General features: G+C 36.2%; 1 protein-coding gene across 1 annotated transcript in view; it reads right to left on the bottom strand.

The window, feature by feature from the left end:
• LOC116182637 (homeotic protein proboscipedia) overlaps positions 1-21,014 on the bottom strand; it is a 106,309-nt gene extending 85,295 nt beyond the window's left edge. Inside the window, exon 1 of the mRNA XM_031503178.1 lies at positions 20,207-21,014. Coding sequence (XP_031359038.1) covers positions 20,207-20,609 — 403 coding nt within the window. The 5' untranslated portion in view covers positions 20,610-21,014. The remainder of the gene's footprint in view (positions 1-20,206) is intronic.
• Positions 21,015-21,453: the final 439 nt, after the last annotated feature.

Raw genomic sequence — 21,453 nt, 5'->3', positions numbered from 1 at the left:
ATCAAGTCTTTAAAGCACGCGCAACGAGTTTAAGGGCACGACGCAAAGCGGAGTGCCTTTAACGTTGCAAGTGCTTTAAAGACCAATTATACACGTGTATCTTATAGTATTTTTTATTATACCTGCAGTATAATTTAAAAATAGGAAATACAATGAAGTCATATTGACGTTATACTCGAATACATGTCTAATTAAGTGGGCTGGGTGTTCGTAATTTCACGATTGCCATGGAAATGTCACTTGACGTTTGCTTATAAAAATCATCGTCTTGGTGAATTAAACGATAACCATTGAAAAAGATAATACACCGTCCATTAAATCGGTTGTTGTAAAATCTAAACAAACGTTGGTAGGTGTAAAATCCAACTCCAGTAAAGCCTATTATAAAGAATATGAAAAGTTGTTTCCATAGATGAATAGGAAGTTACTTACGAATACAGTCTTAAATTAATCGATAATGCTGGCATATATGAAGGAAATGTCAAAGGTATTTAAATCTTCTATATTTTGGTGCATTCATTCAAAGCTTCAAAGCAATGCTGCGATTAAAAAGTGGAACAGATTTGGAAGCATACCCTAAATTACACGCGTTTGTGAAAGCTTCAACCAAAGGATAGGTACAAAAGCCAAAGAAATGTTCTGCATTTACAGAAAGCGACCTAAGAAGATTTTTTATGGCCTGAAATATAACAAGGAAGGTAACTTCTATAATAGGCCCTTGGCGCTCTGATTAATAAAAATCATACATTTTGGTCAAATAGAAGCATTACAAAGTTCACGCTTTAAAGAATCGTTCTATGCGACCCGATTTGCAAAATCATTTTTGGTTGTGTCGAACACAAGTCCGAAGTCAAAATCTGATTTTTCGTGAACTCGGATTTAGGCGTATTTTAAATGTAGGTCTTTCCGAGAGCTTTTCATTCTCCTATATACTATAGATTTACATTTTTTGTGGTATTTTGGAAATTATTCCATTTATTAACTAAGAAAATTCTTCGGATTTTGAAAAAATTGCACAGTCCGTCGATTTGCAAGAATCAACAGCACAATTGTTGAAAAAGGTTGTTTTAGGGTTCACTAACCATAAAAAAATTGATAACGCTCTGAGAGTCGTCCTCTTGAAACTGCAACACTTTATCGGGAATATTTCTAATACCTAGTGTTTTTGCACTTTGGTACAAGACAATACCTATAAAATGGTTTTTTAACTTTTTCCATGGTCTGAATAGCTATTACAACTGAAAATCCGTATAAATAACTCAACACTAAACGTAAACAAGACGTACTGGTCGTGGCTTGTGACGTCATCTTAATTTAAATTAATTTAAACCGTTACAGCAACCTTACTTATTAATTAACCGTTTAAAACTCTAGTACTTCGTCCTTCGAAATTCGTCAGAAAATGACAGGTTTTTTTCACAATTTTAGAAAAATGTTATTTCAGTAGAGTTTCATTCGAGGTTCCATTACAATCAATAAGCATTACTCCAAGTATCATAATATCGACTTAAACTCTTATTTTTTTGCTATTTGCAACATTTTCAATTAATTACATGCAAAATTAGATGCCACACTAGCAGGCGGGGGACATTTTTTGACCCAAAGAACCAAAATTCCAATGAGTACCTATAACTTTTGTGTGAAAAGTGATTATAAAAAACTCTCGACAATTTTGTTCCTTATGCACACAACAAATTTCGTGTTTCGTTGTCCGACTGAACTGAAAATAAACTCACCCTGTAATTTTTTAATAAATAGGTACGTTTGTCAGGGCTACGATGAAGGACTGTGTGATCAGCCAATTTCAGGCCCAGTGGTAACATGCTAGTTAGTGGACAGACTGTCCAGAGGCTTTTTAACAGAAAATTTCTTCTAACCTTCTAACACTGAATAGAAGACAGATTAGGAGATCACGGGTGTAGGTTCTGTTCTGTGGCGAGGTAGATGAAACTACGGAGCACATTGCATTACATGAACGAGATACATCCCAATAACATCATTTTTTTAAATTTCCCATCCCATAATACAGATCCTAGTAAATGAATCATGTAGGCTAATTACTACTGAACTTAATTAAATTGGATTAATTGGGTATGGGGAAATGCAGCTACCCATATGGTTCACTGCATTGAAATAATTCCATAAAAAACTGTAAAAGCAAGCAAATCTAATTTTGCAAGAATTGATATAATTTGCAAACTAGGTAATTTAGTTATTTTATGAAAGGAGTGATTATATTACACTCGAATTTTAATCGATTTTCCTTTTTGAATACCCAAATAACCGCTTTCTTTAAAGGAGAGAGTATAAGCCTAAAATGTAGACCTGGTGATTTTAACCGCTGCACATATTAAACAAGTTAAAAAGTAATCGTAAACGATTTACATAAAGCGCATTTCCACTTGCATTCATTTCCCATTTGTAAGATGCAACTTCTGATAAAATCGTAAAAATCCGGCCACAAATATGAAAGATAGCGTTGCACATGGGCAATCCATTTTTGACGTGTTACTTCAATTTCAGTTTATGAGAAGAATTTCATTTCAATGCTTTTCTAAATAAGAAAGTTGGAACTGCGCATGCGCAAACCTAAATTTTAAAACTAATGTTAGATTTTCCTTTGTTCCAAGCGCCCAAGTATCAAATTTCACTTAAATGGTGCCCTAGATAAAAAAGTTGGCACTGCGCATGCGCAAAAGAAAATTTTGAGACTGGCGCTCGATGATCCTTTATTCCAAGTGCCTATGTATCAAATTTCATTTAAATTCTTCCATAAATAAAAAAGTTGGCACTGCGCATGCGCAAAGCCAAATTTTGAAATTGGCGGTTGATTTTCCTTTATCCCAAGTGCCTATGTATCAAATTTCGTGTAAATTCTTCCGCAAATAAAAAAGTTGGCACTGCGCATGCGCAAAACCAAATTTAGATAAGAACTAGTAGTGTCGCAAAACGAGCGGACGGACGGACGGACGGACAGCCGGACGGACGGACAGCCGGACGGACGGACGGACGGACAAAGTGGCCACAATAGCGCATTTTTTTTTTATTTTTGTGGAAATGCGCTAAAAAGTCGCGGTAAGAATCGCGATACATAATTTATGTGAGCGAATTGTGTAAAAAAAGTTAGATCGATATGATTGATCCCATTCGAATGACAAGAAGAATAAGATAAAGAAGAATTTCATATTTTACCGTGTAGCTCCGCGCAGGTGCCAATTTTTACATAATTTCCTTCAAAATATGATCCAAAAATGCGAGGAAAACGCACAAATTTACGCTATTGTAGCAACAAAAAATCACGACTGTAACTGTACGTATTCAACGTACCTGTAATTATATTCGCCTGCTCTTGAACAACCTGTTTCTCAGTAAAATTATATTAGTAATTAGAACAATTTACCTGTGTGACAATTCAAAAAATTGCTACATTGTTTTAAATGTACTGGTTGTTACGTGGGAGAGGATACAAGAGGATACGACAAATTTAAATGCGGTTTATTCAAAATTTCATTCGTGTGCAGAACACAGTACAATGATTTTTCATTCTAAAATCGCCACGCCGCACTGTAATTTATGTTTCAATTGCATTATGGCGGTCACATAATTAAAACGCAAGGTCTCTTTTTCAGCTACTTTTACAAACAAAAATTGTTCCCAAAAAAGCGCGGGAAAACGATTAAAATTTAATCGTCTTTTAATGGTTCGTTAAATAGTCTATTTTCTTGAGGTTTTGCAAAAAGAAACTCTACAATATCATTGTTTAACTAATGTACCCACCTAACCTTATTTTACATAAATAAGTGGCATATTATTTAGACGAAATGTACAAGCGAATCGTCAACAATCTGAAGCAGTGCTTCAAAGTAGAGAATCGCTTACTATCTGCTTGAGTTATTCGGCACTGTGCAAAGGTGTGACAAGGTGTAATTACTGTAAATACGTAATAAAACACACATGGACCAACTAAATATACCAGTATTCTTTCGATTCTAACAAACCGACTGAATTGAAGTCTCATAAACGATCTTATATGGATCAAATGAAAGTCAAATGATTTCTATTATGCAATAAAGATTATTGCAGTTCAAAATGCCCGTAACTGAAAAACCATAAAATGGATATCTATTAAGATGCTAGACGTCGTCGTCGTCGTCGTCGTCGTCGTCGTCGATCGTCTAAAACGGGTAAGGATGTGGATCCAAATGAAAATTGATGGTGGCACCAATCAGATGTGGACTACAATTGAGACCAAAGACAACTCGATTGTACTGGTAATATTCACCTCTCGACAGATATTATCCACCAGAGAAACTTCTTGAATTACTTGTCTTCTTCACGTATACTTGTCATTTAGATTGCCTTCCTAATATCTGACGATACTCCCACCGTGTTTCCTTGAAACCTCAGCATGATGGAAGGAACTAAATGCATCAGTCCCATTCTTTCAAACTTGTTTTTTATCGAACATGAAATTATGCGTCGAAAACTGGCCGCACGCGATTCTTAAGCACAGTACGATGGGGTAGGAAATGCCCAATATTTTCTTCGGACATCTCCGTGATGAGTCCCTTTTACCACACACTGAACACTGCATCGTAGTCATTCCACTCATTTTCTTGTTGGAGCTTTAGTGAAACCGATTCTTATCGTACTTTTCGAGTGGCCACAACTTTCCTCAAAGACTATATTTGTGAGAAACTCTTCTTCAATTTTTACAGCATTTCTTTGTTGCGCCGGCGCTGCTCCAGTAGTTATATAACTCTGTTGACTTCCGGTGTCTCTAATTATCCGAACAGACACTGCTTTCCCGGTTTCATCAACGATATTAACTTTCAAAGTATATAATAGGATGCTGGGAGTGCATCGATGGTTCACATTTTGTTGTAATTTCTCTCACACTATGACATTCTCTTCCTTCGATGACCTCTGCTTATTGATGGGTGAGCACATAATTTGATAATAACTGCGGTTACATGACTCACATCAGACTTTCTTCTTTCATTTCTTGGAGGGATGACCAATCTTCAAACACTGAAGCAAGCATTTTTTTTCAATTGTTACATTCTGCTTAGGTACCTTCATAGGTTATATTTTTCGCTTTCCAGTATTTGACAAAGTCTATTATGTAGCTATATTTTGGGATCCAAACTTTTTTTCGTAATCTCAGTGGTTACTGATATGAATGGAAAAACGTGTTTGCGATGCGGCCATTCCGTTTTCTGTCCGTAGCATTTAACGCACCATCGAAATTATGTTTCTCCAAGGTTATGCAAACGGATTCAGACTACTTCCACACTTTTGCATCAACAAGGACCACACGGATGTCCATTTGACAGGGGACTATAACAACCAAGCAAACAAGCCTCGCTAAAACGTTGTCTCTCACAAATTGGACCAGAGGTGTTTTACTTCTAGCGATAAAACCAAATCGAAAAAATCACGCATCTACACAAATTTCTAAAAGGAAAAACAAATACTAAAATACAAATTCAAACAAAACCATCATACTAAATTTACTTTAAAAATTAAAACATTTAACATACAGGGTGCCCCAAACTTACTGAAGGCGCTGAAACCAAAATAACGTTCGCGTGCTGTAGTTTCCACAGCAATATAAGAAGCTATTCCTTTTGTTCTCGGGCAGGATTCTGTCAAAGTGGGTCATTGACGAGTCAGCAATTGACCGCGCAGGGTTTCAAGCGGATAATTGATCGTTAGTCATTTTTCTTGAGTGGTTTGCAATATTGCATACACAATTATTTGGTGTTCAAATTGCAAAACAGTAACAGTAACAAAATAACAGATCTAGTCAAATGATAACTATGCAGTTCCTGGATGGTTTTTAATACAACTATCCTTCCTATCAAAATAGATGCCGTAAAACAAAGGAACCAACACGGCCTGTACTTTCAGATATAGGAATGATTCCTATTTGGTTTGGTAATAAATGCATGTAGGGATAAATCCAAGTAGACGATTCGAGACCGAAATAAATTTTAGATTTAAGCTATTTACGCAATATTCCAAAAAAAATATTAAGTCGATCTTTTTCGCATGCATCAAGCTATTTATAAAGATTTATAAAGAACTTTTTACATAACTATCTATTTTAATAATTATAAACTAAGGGTAATTTTTAAAATAGGTAGTCAAAATAAGTTTCGTGGTCGTATAAGATCTAAAGAAAGTATTAAATCTCTTATGGAATAAGTAGTTCATGATCAATTCCGAAAAAAATCCTTATAAACAAAGATTCCTCTAATTTAAAAAATGCTCAAAAAATGTTTAATATTTTGGTTAATGCACTACAAAAGCGATGAGTGAAGGTTTACTCAACGGCAAAAGCCATCGATTGCGCACTACAAAATTATTTCAAGTCATGGTTCGACAACTACATGGAAATTATGTTTTGATAATTGCAGGTTTTTCTATAAAAAACAATAATTTATAAATAACAGTAAAAAAATAAAAAAATGTATATATAAAATCCTTGTGAAGTGTTAATTCAAATGCATGATTTACGTGCAATTAGAAGTGTAGAACATGAAAAATAACAGTTTAAAATAATCCGCGCCTGACACAAATAGCTACAATTTGTGGAATAAATACTGTAATTTTGAATATTATTTTCCGAATACTAGAAATAAAAATGGGTATTAGATAACCTGTGTTTATAATTCTTATAAACTTTACATCTCATAATTTAACGTTCAATGACGTACAACCCGTAATTCGTGCAAATAATTATGCGTTTACATTACCAACTATTATTTTCTCGTTGTTATGTTATTCCAACGTGATTGGTCCATTGTACACACGTATAATTATCTTAAATTTGTCCATATAACAAAGTATTTCGATTTTTCAAACAATTGCACATGGAGTAATAATCGAATGATTGCGTATAAAATTGCTTTTTATATCAGAATATAATTTTTTAAGTGTATGTATATAAATTATACATGAGGCATACGTTACATTAAACTAAGCACCCTAAATGATTTGTATAGGTTCTTGTATTCAATATCGTCTGGCTTAGTATCCGAAAGGTAATTTGCAACTGGATTATTTTTGGGAGGCCCTTGTACGGTAATGAGAAAGATAGGCGAGATATGGAAACAACGACAACCAATGACTAGTTGGAAAAGGGATTGCAGAAGAGTTATCTCTAATTTGAGACGGATTTAGTGTCCTACGAATCCTCTAAATTGGATCCTGTTCCCATGTGCACCAGATTTGTTTTCTAAAATGTGGCAGATACATTTTTGCTCGATCGAAGTTTAAATACTTTAAACGTTTTTCGTAAACGGCTTACTTCCGTAAATTCAATTTAGGGTTTTTTCATGGAAATTGAGACGCAAAGCGATTAATTAAAGTAAAACACAATATTAGCTCTGGGTGACGAATTGGATAGCGATAGAGCATTATGGTATGCAAATGTATTGATCGCAGTAAATTAAATGAAATTGTTCTTATTCATCCACAGAGTGTTGCGAAAGTATATCATATATGTCTGAAGGTAGGTATATGGTTTTAGGTGCAACTTGATCATTACAGTATAAATATGTGCAGCATGTGAGAAATATGTTGCAAAAATAGTTGCCTGTGGTATGCGGTAAGGTAAATTCTTGTTGGTCTTAACTTATTGTGCCATGAACAACATAAAACTACGTAAGGTCCAGGCAAACATACAGCTCCCTAATCATCATGAGAACTGTAACGCTTCATATCTTCGGTAACTTGTTACAAACGGTCACGTACATATATCATCAGTATAAGTAAGCACTGCATGTAACATGTAAATGTTGTTTGATTGTATAGCTGTAGTTAGCGTACTATTATAAAAATAGTCATTTCCACTATGCAAATGGTATTCGATAACAATCAAAAGATGCATTGTTATAAAGTGAAAAACCAACGGCTTAATGACAATTTAATAAACATTTGCCACAATTAATCGCTACTCGTTGTGTATAATCTCAATGATAAGTTTGTATGTAGTCAAGTTTGTGCAATTTTTTGACTTGGACAAGAGGTGGACAGAGGAGCTATTGATCGGCTATTGATCTCGTATTCGGTCTCTTATTGCTAAATGTCGCATATGGCAGCCTTGTACACAATTTGTTCGTTTTCGTTCCCCAGTTCCCATTCTACGATTCTACAAGGAGCAGATTGGTTCATCAAGCTAACAGGTCACTTAACGATAACATCCTTCACAGAACTCGGAAGGTTTCTATAAAGTAAATGATTCGGACGAGTGGAAGGATCGAGGCAGCCTTAGGCCCGGGCGGATCCGAGAGGAAACCCTTAGATCCGATCCCGTCCTCGCAAGACGGGATATGATTCGGGCTGTCTAACTAAGACCAACGAGTTACAAAGTCACTCTCCCGGATAGGGAGCAGTGGCTGAACTCAGATTGCCCGTTCCTCAAACCTGAGGGGCTCGTGTGGTTACAAACGGTATATATGGTAATCGACCGAGAGCTATCATCAGCATAGCACCGTGTTTCAGACATAGATGTTAGTCATCATGACCTGTGCACAGGCGAGAATCTCCATAAACTGTAGAGGTTACTATAATAAGCATATTATCTACACTGTGACCAAGATGAGGATGTTTATCTATCATGTGGATCTCCGAAACCGTAGAAGATAAAACGATGGTCAAATAAGGGAACATGCACAATTAAAGAGTTATTAGCATGCTTTAAAGAAACCCAGAAAATTCCGATTACTTCCGAAGAAAAACCGAAATTTTCCGATTTCGTTTTTTGTTTTTGTCTGATGTTATTTGAACAGATACAAAAAAATAAAACAAGTAAAAACATGGTCACTCGCGACCGACGAAAGCGCATTTTCCCCGGAGAAAATCAGTAATAACTCGGAAAGGAAATGACTAATCCAAAAAATTTTTTGTCGTTCTGGTCTCGGGGCTGTGCTACACATTATAAGAAAGAAACCACAACGAAAAAGCTTAAACTGGAGGACTAGTATTGGTAGAGACGGACAGACGGACAAAGTGCGGACAATAGCGTTCATTTTCCTTTTGGAAAATGCGCTAAAAACGCTTTATATCATTGCCACTTTTTGAACTCTTACAAGACACCGTTCAGAGATTTTCAATACAACGTTTCGTGTCGGGAAAATCATCATCAACTTTAGTTTTTTATGACCAGAAAAAAAATCAATACTGTATTAAGTAGCATATCTTATTATAAATACAACGATGTAACGGACACAAAAAAAAGTTGGCAAATGTGTAGTCTCAACAGGACCTACCTATCGGACAAATCTTCTATTTTCCAGGAAATTTGCCCGATAGGTATTTTCGCACGATTAGAGCGGTTTTTCTGGCATATCTTCGGAAGTAATCGGAATCGGATAGACTTCCTGATTTTTGGCACAGAGTATACGTATGCAGACAGGTTCCGATCGTTTACGGAGAAGTCTAGGTAGATTAGATGAGTCTAATGGGGTTAGCTGGACCTGGGTGCCAGCGCACTGCGGAATAGGGGGCAACGAAAGGGCGGACGAACTGGCTGATGAAGGCAGTGGTGGGGTCTTCGTCGAGTCAGAGCCTACCCTAGGAATTGCTCTCTCCGTTATCAAGACCAAGATTAAAGGCCGAGGCAATTCAGTCAATTCCAGGCGGCTCAATGGCAACAAATAACCGGACTCAGGCACTCCAGGGCCTTTTTAACAGCGCACCTTGGCAAATCTGGGTCTTCTAAGCTTCTAAAACTGAATAGAAACCAGATTAGGTAGATCACCGGGGTCTTTACGAGGCTTGTAGGAGAGCCCACGTGGAGGTTCTGTGGCGAGGGAGATGATGCCCTGATCAGAGACAGACATTAGCTCCTTAGCGATAGCTATCTGGAACTATGGAGGGTAAAGCAACTTGTGCTAAACACGGCCCTATCTTTTACAATCTGTCCGTTGAAAGATTTTAAATGTTTTAGGGCAAGCATGATGGGCAACCAACGCCCGCCAATAAGTTTTGTCCGGCCCCCTAATATAATTCATAGTTAATACTTCATACGGCCCGCCAAGTTATATTAAAAATTCGAATTAATTAATTAATTATGATCATGTTACACGTGCAGCATCTAGTGGACGCGATCGTTTGAAAACCTCTTTGAAGTTCAAGTTTCACAGATATCGCCAGATAATTTCCAGAATTTTCGTCGCGATATATAACGCGTGGGGAAATAAAACGACACGTGTTTTGAGATTCAGCAACATTTTTAAGCCATATATTGCAACAAATCTTAAGAGCATCGATGAAAATTTGGATACAAGCTGAATATGCGGATTTATTATCCAAATCTGGTAACTTTGTAAGCAAAATCGTGTCAATTTTCAAGGGTACTTATTGTTTTTTTTTAAATGATTTTTACGAAAGCAAAAAATTGGTCAACACCAAAAAGAGTTCTTTAAACATACTTTTATTTGGATTTTCAACTTTGGCCCGTGGCTCATATGAAAAATGTTATTTTGGCTCCTTGGAAGAAAAAGGTTGCCCATGCCTGTTTTAGAGGACCTACAGAACGTGCCAACGTACAGTGGGGTATTTGATTTAATTAGCTGGCCAAAATGTCAATTTACCAAAGTTAAAAAATTACGTGAAATTGATTCAGATGCAGATTTACGCAAGGGAGACCGTTACATGCCAAAGAAAGCGTCGCTTCGAACCAATAATGGGCATTAGTTTCTGAGTTGCGAAGTGAGATAATCGTATGCGATTATTAGGTATAGCTGAGGATCTATATAGGATAATTAGCGCAAAAATTTGAAGAGCTTCTTCAATTACAGGAACTTATCCAGTGTTAGAGGTTTGTAATTCCATATTTCATCAAACATTCTGAAAGGGTAACTACTAAATATTTACAATAATATTAGCACCACGTTTCCTAGCACACCAAACTTGTTACAACATGTTTATTTTTTGGGGATTATTATTCTGTTAAGTCATTAATTACTCTATATATCAAATAGGTAATAAATACGTCTTGTGTGTATATTTATAAAAGGCTAATAGCAAGTAGCTAATGAAATTAAATTTAATTTTATTCACAATAGGTATTTTGGTCAGCTATTAAGCTCCGGTATTTAATCTTAATCAGCTTTGACAAATCGAATGAATGTGCGAATCCACAGGTTTCGGTTGTATCTGTATAGCTTCAACGCATAACAAGACTAAACATCGCAACGGGACCAGGGTCTACCCAGCGGGAAACGCTCATACCAGCAGGGAGGCACGTTAACACGCGGCGTCCCGACGGCATGAGTTATGGCCCGTGCTCGACATCCGACACTCCATTTACAGATCATTCCGGCAAGCCACTACCCGCCTGGTCACTTCATCTTCCGCCACAACGTAAGTAAGTACATCGTTAATGCCTGTCAATTGCCTCCAGTTAAACGTCTTGATAACAAACGATTTGTTAACTCAGTGTAATGCCTTATTTATGGGATTTCGCGTTTCACGCTCGCCAGTCCATTTTGAAGGTAGCCGAAAATATTTGGCACAAGCCATAAAAAAATTGTGTGTATTTTTGACGGATGCGAAAGAAGTTTACGTTGTGCGTTTTCAAAAGCATCAAACAAAGCTGCGTGCGGATTTGTCAACGCCCACAAGAGCATCGCATGTCAAATAGCAGTATATTCTTAATGCTCCCTTGTAATGTAATGCCGTTACAAATTACAAGCAAACCATCAATACTATCTTAAAATAATAGTTTGAAAAGTTCGGGGAAATTATTTATGCCAGCACGTTATATTCGACGCGTTTCTTTACGCTTTTTATATACATGTATGACTTAAAATACTTCAAGTATAAGATCGTCAGAATGTCAAAAAAGAACACTTAGAACTTTTTATTATTTTCCTTGTAGTGCTATTAGTCCAAAAACATACTTGCGTGAGGGGTAATTAGAAATTCAGGCTTATTTTATTTGGTCCAACGCGTACGTACCAACTACCAAATACCTATTCATACACCTTATACCTTGCTCCGACACAATTCGTTTAGAGGAAAGTTCATTCACCGAATATGAAAAAAAAATATAATACGACTGACAACTAAAAGGTTGGCGGAAGCTTTTTATTTTTTCAAAAGTATCCACATTCAAAATTGTATTACACCTATTTACAATATCTGTTTGTGTATTACTATTATTGAGTGGTGCGAAGAAAATCAATTTAAATGTGAGAGAACGTTACCAACTTAGGTTGTTAGTATTAACAGAGGTATAAACCGTAGTTTGTGTAAATAGAGCAACGTTTACTATAATAACATTTCAATTGTTAACGCGAATGATATATGAATTTAAAATGGATAATAGCCACACATATTTACAACCGACACTATACTAATTATGTGAATCATTCGATCATCCCATGTATAAAGAGGGTTTAGCACGATTGCATCATAGTAAATGCTGAATCTTTTTTGGTTGGGTACTGAAATTACTGAATTACTATTTAGGATTTTTGATTAAAAAATGTTGGACTGAAATTATTATAGCTAACGCACCATTATCGTATCGAGATAGTAACGGTGGTTGGATATAGGGATCTGTTTCCATGAAGGAGTTCAGGGAATCGCTCTTGTGGGCGTATGATGTGGTTTATCTAAAAAACAAAGTAGTGACGTGTATCTGACCAATTACGCTCCTATTATGCTATCGGCTGGGAGTTGATTACAAAAATTTTATACTAAAACAGAAAAATGAAGAAAATGAAGTAAAAATGACTATCCCTGACCACAACACAAAAAAACAAATATCAATATAACAAAAAGGCAACAAACAAGCATTTTATACGAGGGTTGTCCAGAAAGTAGCTGATGTTTTGAAATAAAAATTTTTAAACTTTTAAAGAAAATCTTTTATTATATACTTTTGGGAGTTACACCCTTGAGCACAAGTTTATTGGATTCGAACACCCCGCTGTGAAATTGGTATTTACAACTTCCTAAACGGGTGCCAACAAAAAGTGGTACCTACTAAATGGCAAATAATCTACAGCATTACATTTGACAAAAGGTGCTCCCCAGGGTGAACTTAGGGTCTACTTCTGTATAAGATTTTTTCCTTCCAGATTTTATCAACATTAAGGCATTGTAAATACCATTTTTATACTGACGATACACTTCTAGTTCAATATCAAAGACATAGACATTGCTGGTTCTAACGTTAATGAAGACCTTGTACGCGTGCTACGAAGCTCAACAGCACATTCACTTAAAAAAATGCCGATAAATCGTCTGTAAGTAATTGTGTTCGAAAAGGATAAACTGAGAGATGCAGCCTAGGTAGACCAAGGATTCAAATCGGAGATCAAATTATCCCAAATGTGTAAACAGCATCGGTTTCTACACTGATGACAAACTTAGGTTAAAAAAGCATGTCGATCATCTGATTGCCAAGGTGTACGGTCATTTGCGCTTCTTGTACAGCAGCCGTCGTATTGTTTACACCAAACACAAGCTATACTATGTGATGCGCTGCTTTTGTCACATTTCTCTGACGTCTACGGACCATGTCGGTTAACTACAGATCGTCATAGCATTCAAGCAAAATCTTGCTTACGTTTTGTGTTTGGCATAGGAACATATGAACGGACTTAGCACACACTACCTATGGGTAGGATGGTTTAATATGAATGAAAGGCGGCAGTTACAATCCTTGTGCTTTTAACACAGAATTATCAATGGTACTCCTTTATATAATAGGATAAGTTTTATAACTGATATTCTCCACCTAAATTTGCGATATCGAGGTGTCTGGCCTATTACATTTCTCTCCACGTCAGCTTGAGCTTATATTGAACTAGAACAATTCACTTTTATAACGACGAATTCAACTCTTTTAGAAGACAATTCATCACACAATTACATAATCAAAACATTCTTCTACGGCAACTTTACAACCACCAAGACTGACTGTTACCAAAAAAGCATTCGTTAAGGCTGACTGCCAAACACCAATGTTTAAAGCCTACTACGCCTATTTAACGACTCTTTCCTTCTATCACTTACCGATGCTGCTTTTATATCATTTTTTCAATATTAGTCAAATTGCTACAAAAGAAGGCCTGCTCCCCCTCTCGTATTAAATTACTGCCAGTCTTTGATAACCTAAACACTTGTGTTTAGTGTTTACTATCGGCGAGCACCTGTTTATCGTTTACATAGCGATAACAAACTCCTCAAACTTGTAAATATTTTTGTTAACAAAAAAAACAAGTAATATATCGGAAAACGTACCTACTTACTTAAGTTATGGGATCGTTACACGAAATTCGCGGATAGTATGTTACAAAGTTTCGTTAATTTGTACGACTAACCGCATTGTTATGTTCGCAAAATGGTACATCAAAAACGTGTTGTAAATCAATAATGTGGAAGTAGAAAAATATAAGAAAATCTTTTCAGGGCATTGGTTGTGCGATCATTGCAGAATATTATTATTAGAAAAACTAAATAAATGGAATTTGAAAACAAAAAATGTCGATTGAAGTAAAATGTATGGAAAATATGCAATACAGATAATTACACCGAGAGCAGTGCAAATATAACTCGCATATGGATACATGATGCGTCAAGTCATTCATAATCATTTGATTAATGAGTTTAGTGCAGTTCGTGTTTCTTATTTTCTTGTGACGTGAGTGGCGGTATTGGATCAAAGCAAGAAATATTAGCATGTATGCGGCTATAAACCTTTTATTAGAATTCCAGCGTTACTATAATATAGTATAAGGAAATTATAGTTTAATATTGTTATTAAAATGCAAGTTTTACAAGTTCTTGGCATCATACAAGTACAGTCTAAATATTCCCAATCTTTGATTATTAAGTCTTTATTCAAAGTTCGCAACCTGACCATATGGTACACTGGGTGATCCAAAAGGACTGCAGACAGTTTGAATTTGGCGCTTAAAATTTTAGTGTTTTCTACTTAAGGCGTTGGCGGTCATGGTTTTCCCCTAATACACAAATCACAGTAACAACAATCCATTGGCGTCAATTTTTGTACGTGTGTTTTTATTTCCTTTGCCTCTACACTATACCACGAACCTTGGATTTTAAAGACCTCCTGCAAGTGTAACATTTTGCAAAGGTATGCAGTAAAAGAAAACACTTTCTAAGGATTATATACCTAACCTCAGTTTTTAGTTAGAATTGAGAGTGACTTTTACCCCTGAACATGATGCTTTTATATTATTGGTGCTCTATCGTAGCGCAACATGTTTAGAAGATGGTACATGGTCATATTCCACTAGGTCCTGCTTTCAGAAATTTAACGAAGAATATCCTGACCGCCACTTCATTTATAAAAACCTTGTTAGTCATAAGAACCGAATTATCGAACGTTTTGAGAATAAGAAGTGTATTTGGAAGGCCAAACCAACAGGTCGTTCATCAATTTGAAGTGTGGAAGCGATCGAAGATATACGACAACGTATGGAGCAGAACTGCAGAATCCTAAGAAATCAATTTCCAAACTATCGAATCAGGCTGCTAAGTGTACCTAATTTAATATAGAAACGATAACATCTTTCTTTGCGACCGTTCAATTATAGAACAGAACTATCTTGGATCTTGGTGTGAAAAAGCTCGTAATTTTGTGGAATACCTGGGAAAACGCATTACCAATATTTAAGGATAAGTATTGCCATACAACGTGGCAACGCGGCCAACTACGATCCCCATGGAAGAAATTTATTATTTATATGAATGTTTAATTTGTTTAAATAATCGTTTTTTCGGCAGACAAGGATATTTTCAGCAAGATGGTACAGCAAACGTCACTCTTCAGTACCTACAATACTCTTACGATGATGGTTTACCTAAGCAGCAGAGGTTTATGGCCTTCCCGTTCGCCAGATTTAACCCCGCTAGATTTTTTCCCCATTAAAGAATAACATTTTTTGAAATCGCTTGCATAGTGCATACTCTTGAAGAACTTTAAAATACGATCGTAGAAGAGGTAATGAACATCACACCGGCAATGTTAGAACGTGTATTAGAATTAAATTCAGCGGTCGCGCCCAGTTTTAGGACATCAGTGGTCGCGCGCGGACTATCAGTCCGCATTAGGAAAATACACATTTTAGTACGTTTATTCAAAAAATTTCTTTTCTTTTGTTTCTTTGTTGGTAATCACTTCTCTCGTCACTGCTATTAGCAAATAGAAAAGATTTGGTTGATTAAAGTATTTATTATTACAATTTAAACAATATTCTCCCAATTTGCAGTTTCAAAACAAGTGTCACAAGTTATTGTACCATGTACTAAACCTACATAGGCATAGCATTTTTTTTTGTAATATCGTGTAGGTCTGTTCGTTTTTCAATCACACATTGAATTGTTCGTTTTTGTACGACCGCATTCTTATTTCTTTAGCCATAATCGAACAATAACGCCAGTGGTCACTGCGGACTCACTAACAAATAATCGAACCTAATGAGTTCAGCGTTTGCGAGCCTACTAAGTACATAATTTCCGAAAGGTAGACAACGCGGCGTGGCTACAAAGGGGGTAGGTCGCGTACAATTCCACTCCAAATTTGCGCGCGGACTCACCGATGGATGACCGAACTGGTTTTTATCAATTTTCTCAACCAATTTATAAAATTGGTAAAATGCTCTCAAGAAAAGAAGTGCCTCGTAATCCAGACAAACACGATAGCCACATTTCTCCTCAGTCCATAAAATTATGCAAAACTAATGGAATAATATTATTGTCACTACCACCACACGGTCTTTGGTCCTTTTAAACAATTCTACAACGAACAGGCCGATGTGTGGATGGTAAATAATCCAGGCCGAACAATACCTTTGCGAGATAATCCCATCAAATCTTATAAAACGATTTCTAGCAACAGGAATCTATCCCTTTAATGCACTCATACTATGCGATAAAAATGAGTTGCTGTCGAGTCACCTTTGGAATTTTTGTTTCCATGGGAATCGTACTTAACTTGAACTTCCAAAGGCGACTCGACAACAACTCATTTTTGATCGCCCGTTATTTATTGAGACAGAATTTTTAAGCGCAGAAGTAAGTAACTGTTCCTGAACAGATTCGTCATTACAAACCACAGAAGCACCGAGAACCCATGCTGACCCAAGTACATCCCAAGGATCCCAAGATGTCGTGCTTTCAAATGAACTCAATATGTTAGCGAGAACAAAATTGAGGGCAACAATTCATTAACTCAGTTTCTGAGTCCAGAACAAATCCGACCTCACTCTATAGCACCACCAAGAAAGAAAAAGGGAGGCAGAAAACCAGGAAAATCCAGAGTTTTGACTGATACACCAAAAAACTTGCTGTAGAAGAAGAATTTCAAAACAAACAAAATAAAAAGCTGGCGAAGAATAATGCTGACCAGGTAAAAAGGACTATATTAACTAAAATTTAAAACCAGATGCCGACAAAGATAGAATTGAGAAAATATAAAAGAGAAGGCTTGAAAAAGAAATATGTGTGACCAAGGACAGTTCCGATAGTGAAGAAATGAAAATGGAAGGTGAAAAATATGAAGATCTGACCTGCATTTCATTATATTATTTTCCAAACTACACGAACACTGGATTCAACGCCAACAGTGTTCTAACTGGTCCCATACAGAATGTGCAGGTGCTAGTGGAGCAGCTAAAATATGCATTTGTGACATATGAGTTACACGAACTTTGTTATGTTATTTTTTGTTATATGTCTCAACGCTCCCTATATGGAGTATCTATCCTCCCACATATGGGGAGGCTCGAGACATTTTACACATTTTTAAAAAGTTTGGTTTGTTTATTGTTACCTACATGTTTAAGTTAAAAACATTTGATTTGATTTGGTTTTTCAAAATGGAAAAATTGTAATGAATACGGATATTATCTGTACTAACCTTGGAGAAGTCGTTGCAGTGTTGTGAATAGAAAAATTGAAACTAATGAGTGGTTCTCCAATTTCATTTTGATGTTTACGAAGAATGCATAAAATGCTATAAAATATGTACACTTGCACACCTTACTCCTTATAACGATAGCTAAAAAGTACCGAAAAATAGCAACACTAAGTATTCCTCTCATGGAGCACAAATGGTTCTTCCACGTGTAATATTGCCGCAAACAAGAGGTTTTAAAGTTCCCTCTAAAAATAATGAATTTGAGCTACTCCAAGCAAATAGTAGTCTTATGAGCCCATGAGTTAACAGTTAATACATACGGTCGAGGGAAATAAGGAATTTAGTTGTGAGTGCAGTCAAAGTAATGTTGATGATGTTGAAATGTTCCCAAGGACGATTCCCGTCATGCTTTTGTTTATGCTGAACCTACCAAAGCTTAATTTATTTTATCAAGTAGGGAGGTATTTGAATCCTATTGAACTAATTTAAGAGTTAATTTGTGTATTTTTATTATAATCACAGATATTTAAGATGATTGGTTTCTAAACATCCTTAAAACTACAGTTAATGGATCAAAAAACTTTAACCTTTTTTTTCCAAAATAAAGGTCAATATGTGTAAGATAATGTATGGAAGAAAAGTTCTATGTTTAGATTAAATATTAATCGAAATATTTTGTATAGTTAGTCAGTTTTAACAACCGATCATTTTGTGACTATATAATAGTGAAGGTAACAGATTTTGAAAAATTTTTCAAGGCGTTATTTAGTGGCTTCATTCTTGTACATTTCAAGAACAGTCTAAGTAGGTGTAACATTTCTTCCAAATACCGAAATTTTTTGACTCTGTTGAGTTGGTTGATACCTACGTGTAGATTCAATCTATAATATGTTCCACCTAGAAAGAGACTTTGGTAGCTCCCGCAATTACGTGAATGCAATAGAAACTTCAAAACTTGCAAATTAAGAAAACAAAGGTATATAATTATGCAAATTACTGTACATTTATTTAAATATTGATATGGGTAGGGATAGTTAACGCAAACACTACTAACAAGATGAACAGATTGGATGTGTCATTGCGCGTATAATACCAATAAATTCAGTACTATCTATTTATTATATGGTTTGAATGCATTTGTATTGTGTGGTACCTATACCGTTATTATACTATTAATATAACTATAAAATGATAATAAATAAATGAATAATTAATCAATTATTATTATTATAAATAGCAATTATTATCATTGTTCATTTGGCAAGTTTGATATATATTTCTTTATGGTATGGTCTTTTAATATAAGGTAGATATAGTGCCTTCTTCTCTTGGGTTCCATTTCATTGAAAACCGGAACAAATTTCTTAATATTTTCTCTTAAAAAAAGAATAAATTCGCTTGCCCAAAATACTTTTAATTATCACCAAGGAGATATTAATTTCGATATTAATAAGTACACTAACATAACTACTAAGGTATTTAATAGACAATAACAAAATCATCGTGACTATTCAACGATAAAGCGAAAACCGCGAGTAATGTCAACGGCTCTTGTAATCACCATGCATGCAGTCTAAACAAATGACTCATTCAATACACTATCAATCAATTTCTAATAATCGCAGTTTTAGTTGATTTAACGGTAGTTAATGCCTATGCCGGTAGCACAGATTAATCGAATATCAATGATACAAAGCTAATAATCTCCGACAAAACTTTAAAACTCCAATAGTAGTTTGCCAAGACTTCCTCACCACATTCGTCCATTACAATTGACTCTGATGATTTCAAAGCAACAATTCAACAGTGATTAATATACAAACGATTGCATTCTTGGTGTGTCATATTGCGAATCATTTACTATTAAACAGTTCTTGGATACAATCATGAAAAACGATGATTAACGCGTTAACATTTTTTAATAACAATTGAATAAATTATATTCGTCTTTTTTCTCATCAAAAAAATCAGAATAACTGTTTCTATATCCCTTTATTCCAAGATAGATGTTTATAATGTAAATACGAGAATTGAAATGATTAATGGTTAGTTCAGCGGTGTGACTTAAAATGTAAGCTTGCCTAATGTATATATTTTTCGTAAGTATACACTAGTGTGTATACGACAATTTCCTAGTGGAACGAATGTGAACATATACATTGATAGTCCCTGGTTAATGGTAGGTAGTGCAAAGGTTTTACAAAGGATTTCTGTCTTTGGTAAGTTCACGATCGCATAATTCGGCAAATGTTTAACTTTTTTGAGACCTTACAGAGTGGACAAAGAATGACTTACCCTGCTGACTGTTTTTTCTAGTGGTCTTCTTCTCTTTCATCCAAGGGTATTCAGGCACATTTACACCGGGAGAACCCAATCCGTGCGTAACGTCCATGGAATATGGTCCACTGGGCGGCGTATGCTGCGGACTTAGTGGCGTTCCGTGGGTCATCTCTCCAGAAAGATGGGGCAAAGCGGTCATAAACTCCGCCATAGACGGTTGGCTGTTAATGAACCCTGTCTCGTTACATCCTTCGAGTGGAAGCCCAGCGTGCGTCGCCCCCGAGGCAGCGGAGACGGCGGCTAACCAAAAGCCGCCGGTCCCGGATCCCTCGGGGGTAGCAGGTCGCGTCTTCACCGCCACGTATTCACCTTCCTCCAGGTGTCCAGCCGGCATCCGATGAGGATGTTTAATTCGCATTGATAAACTTGCACCTCTTTAATTTATCCGCACTAGTCACTAGGAACCATCACTTCATACGTCGGATACGTCACTAGAAACCAACTTAAATCACCGCGCAATGTAATTAAATTTTAAGGCAAAACACTTCTTCGCTAAATAATAGAGCTGAAGGTCGCGTTGATCACATTGCAGGTAACCCGCAAGAGGGTAAAGTTACGCGTGAGGCCGCGAAAATTTACCAATCCTTCGTGAAACCAGAAATAGGAAACGATTGTTACGTGTATGTTCATAGTTACTGTTTAGTGACGGTTGTTTTTGTTTCTTTTCCCATTCAGGAGGATGATGGCCGGTCACGTGAGAATTTAACGAGCCAATGACAAGCGTGCGTTCTAACCCTCTCTGAAGAGGCGGTGGGCAGGCACGGATTTCGAAGGCGGGTTTCTGTTTGCGTGACGAGTTGTGGGCAATTATATACAACAAAAATTTTTGTAAAGGACAAAAAATTGTAGTTGCATCTAAGAAAATTTTAAGGTTAACTTTTTTTTATACCCGTAAGCTATTACGCGTATAACAATTAAACTTCCAAAATATGCGAAAGGTAAATGTCTAGCAAAAAACAGATTATGTAATCGCGCAAGGAGTTCAAACTGTAGAGGTGTTGTATCGCTCAAATCGTACTCGCAGAACGTTTCGAGACGCATGCAGGAGTTGCATGCACCGCGTGGATGACGATGCGCTGTTAAATACCAAAGGACAGCGACGAAAGCGTCGAGACGACTATTGACGACGCGCGCCACTTGTGCGATTGGAGGGGTGCAAGTATCCCTTATCGCTTAATATTGGTTTAAATTTAATTTTTATT

Source organism: Photinus pyralis, unplaced genomic scaffold (genome assembly GCF_008802855.1).
Source record: "Photinus pyralis isolate 1611_PpyrPB1 unplaced genomic scaffold, Ppyr1.3 Ppyr1.4_unclustered_Scaffold6493, whole genome shotgun sequence".
Taxonomy (NCBI): Eukaryota; Metazoa; Arthropoda; class Insecta; order Coleoptera; family Lampyridae; genus Photinus; species Photinus pyralis.
The sequence above is the reverse complement of the archived record's forward strand: the minus strand, read 5'-3'. Positions and strand labels throughout refer to the sequence as shown.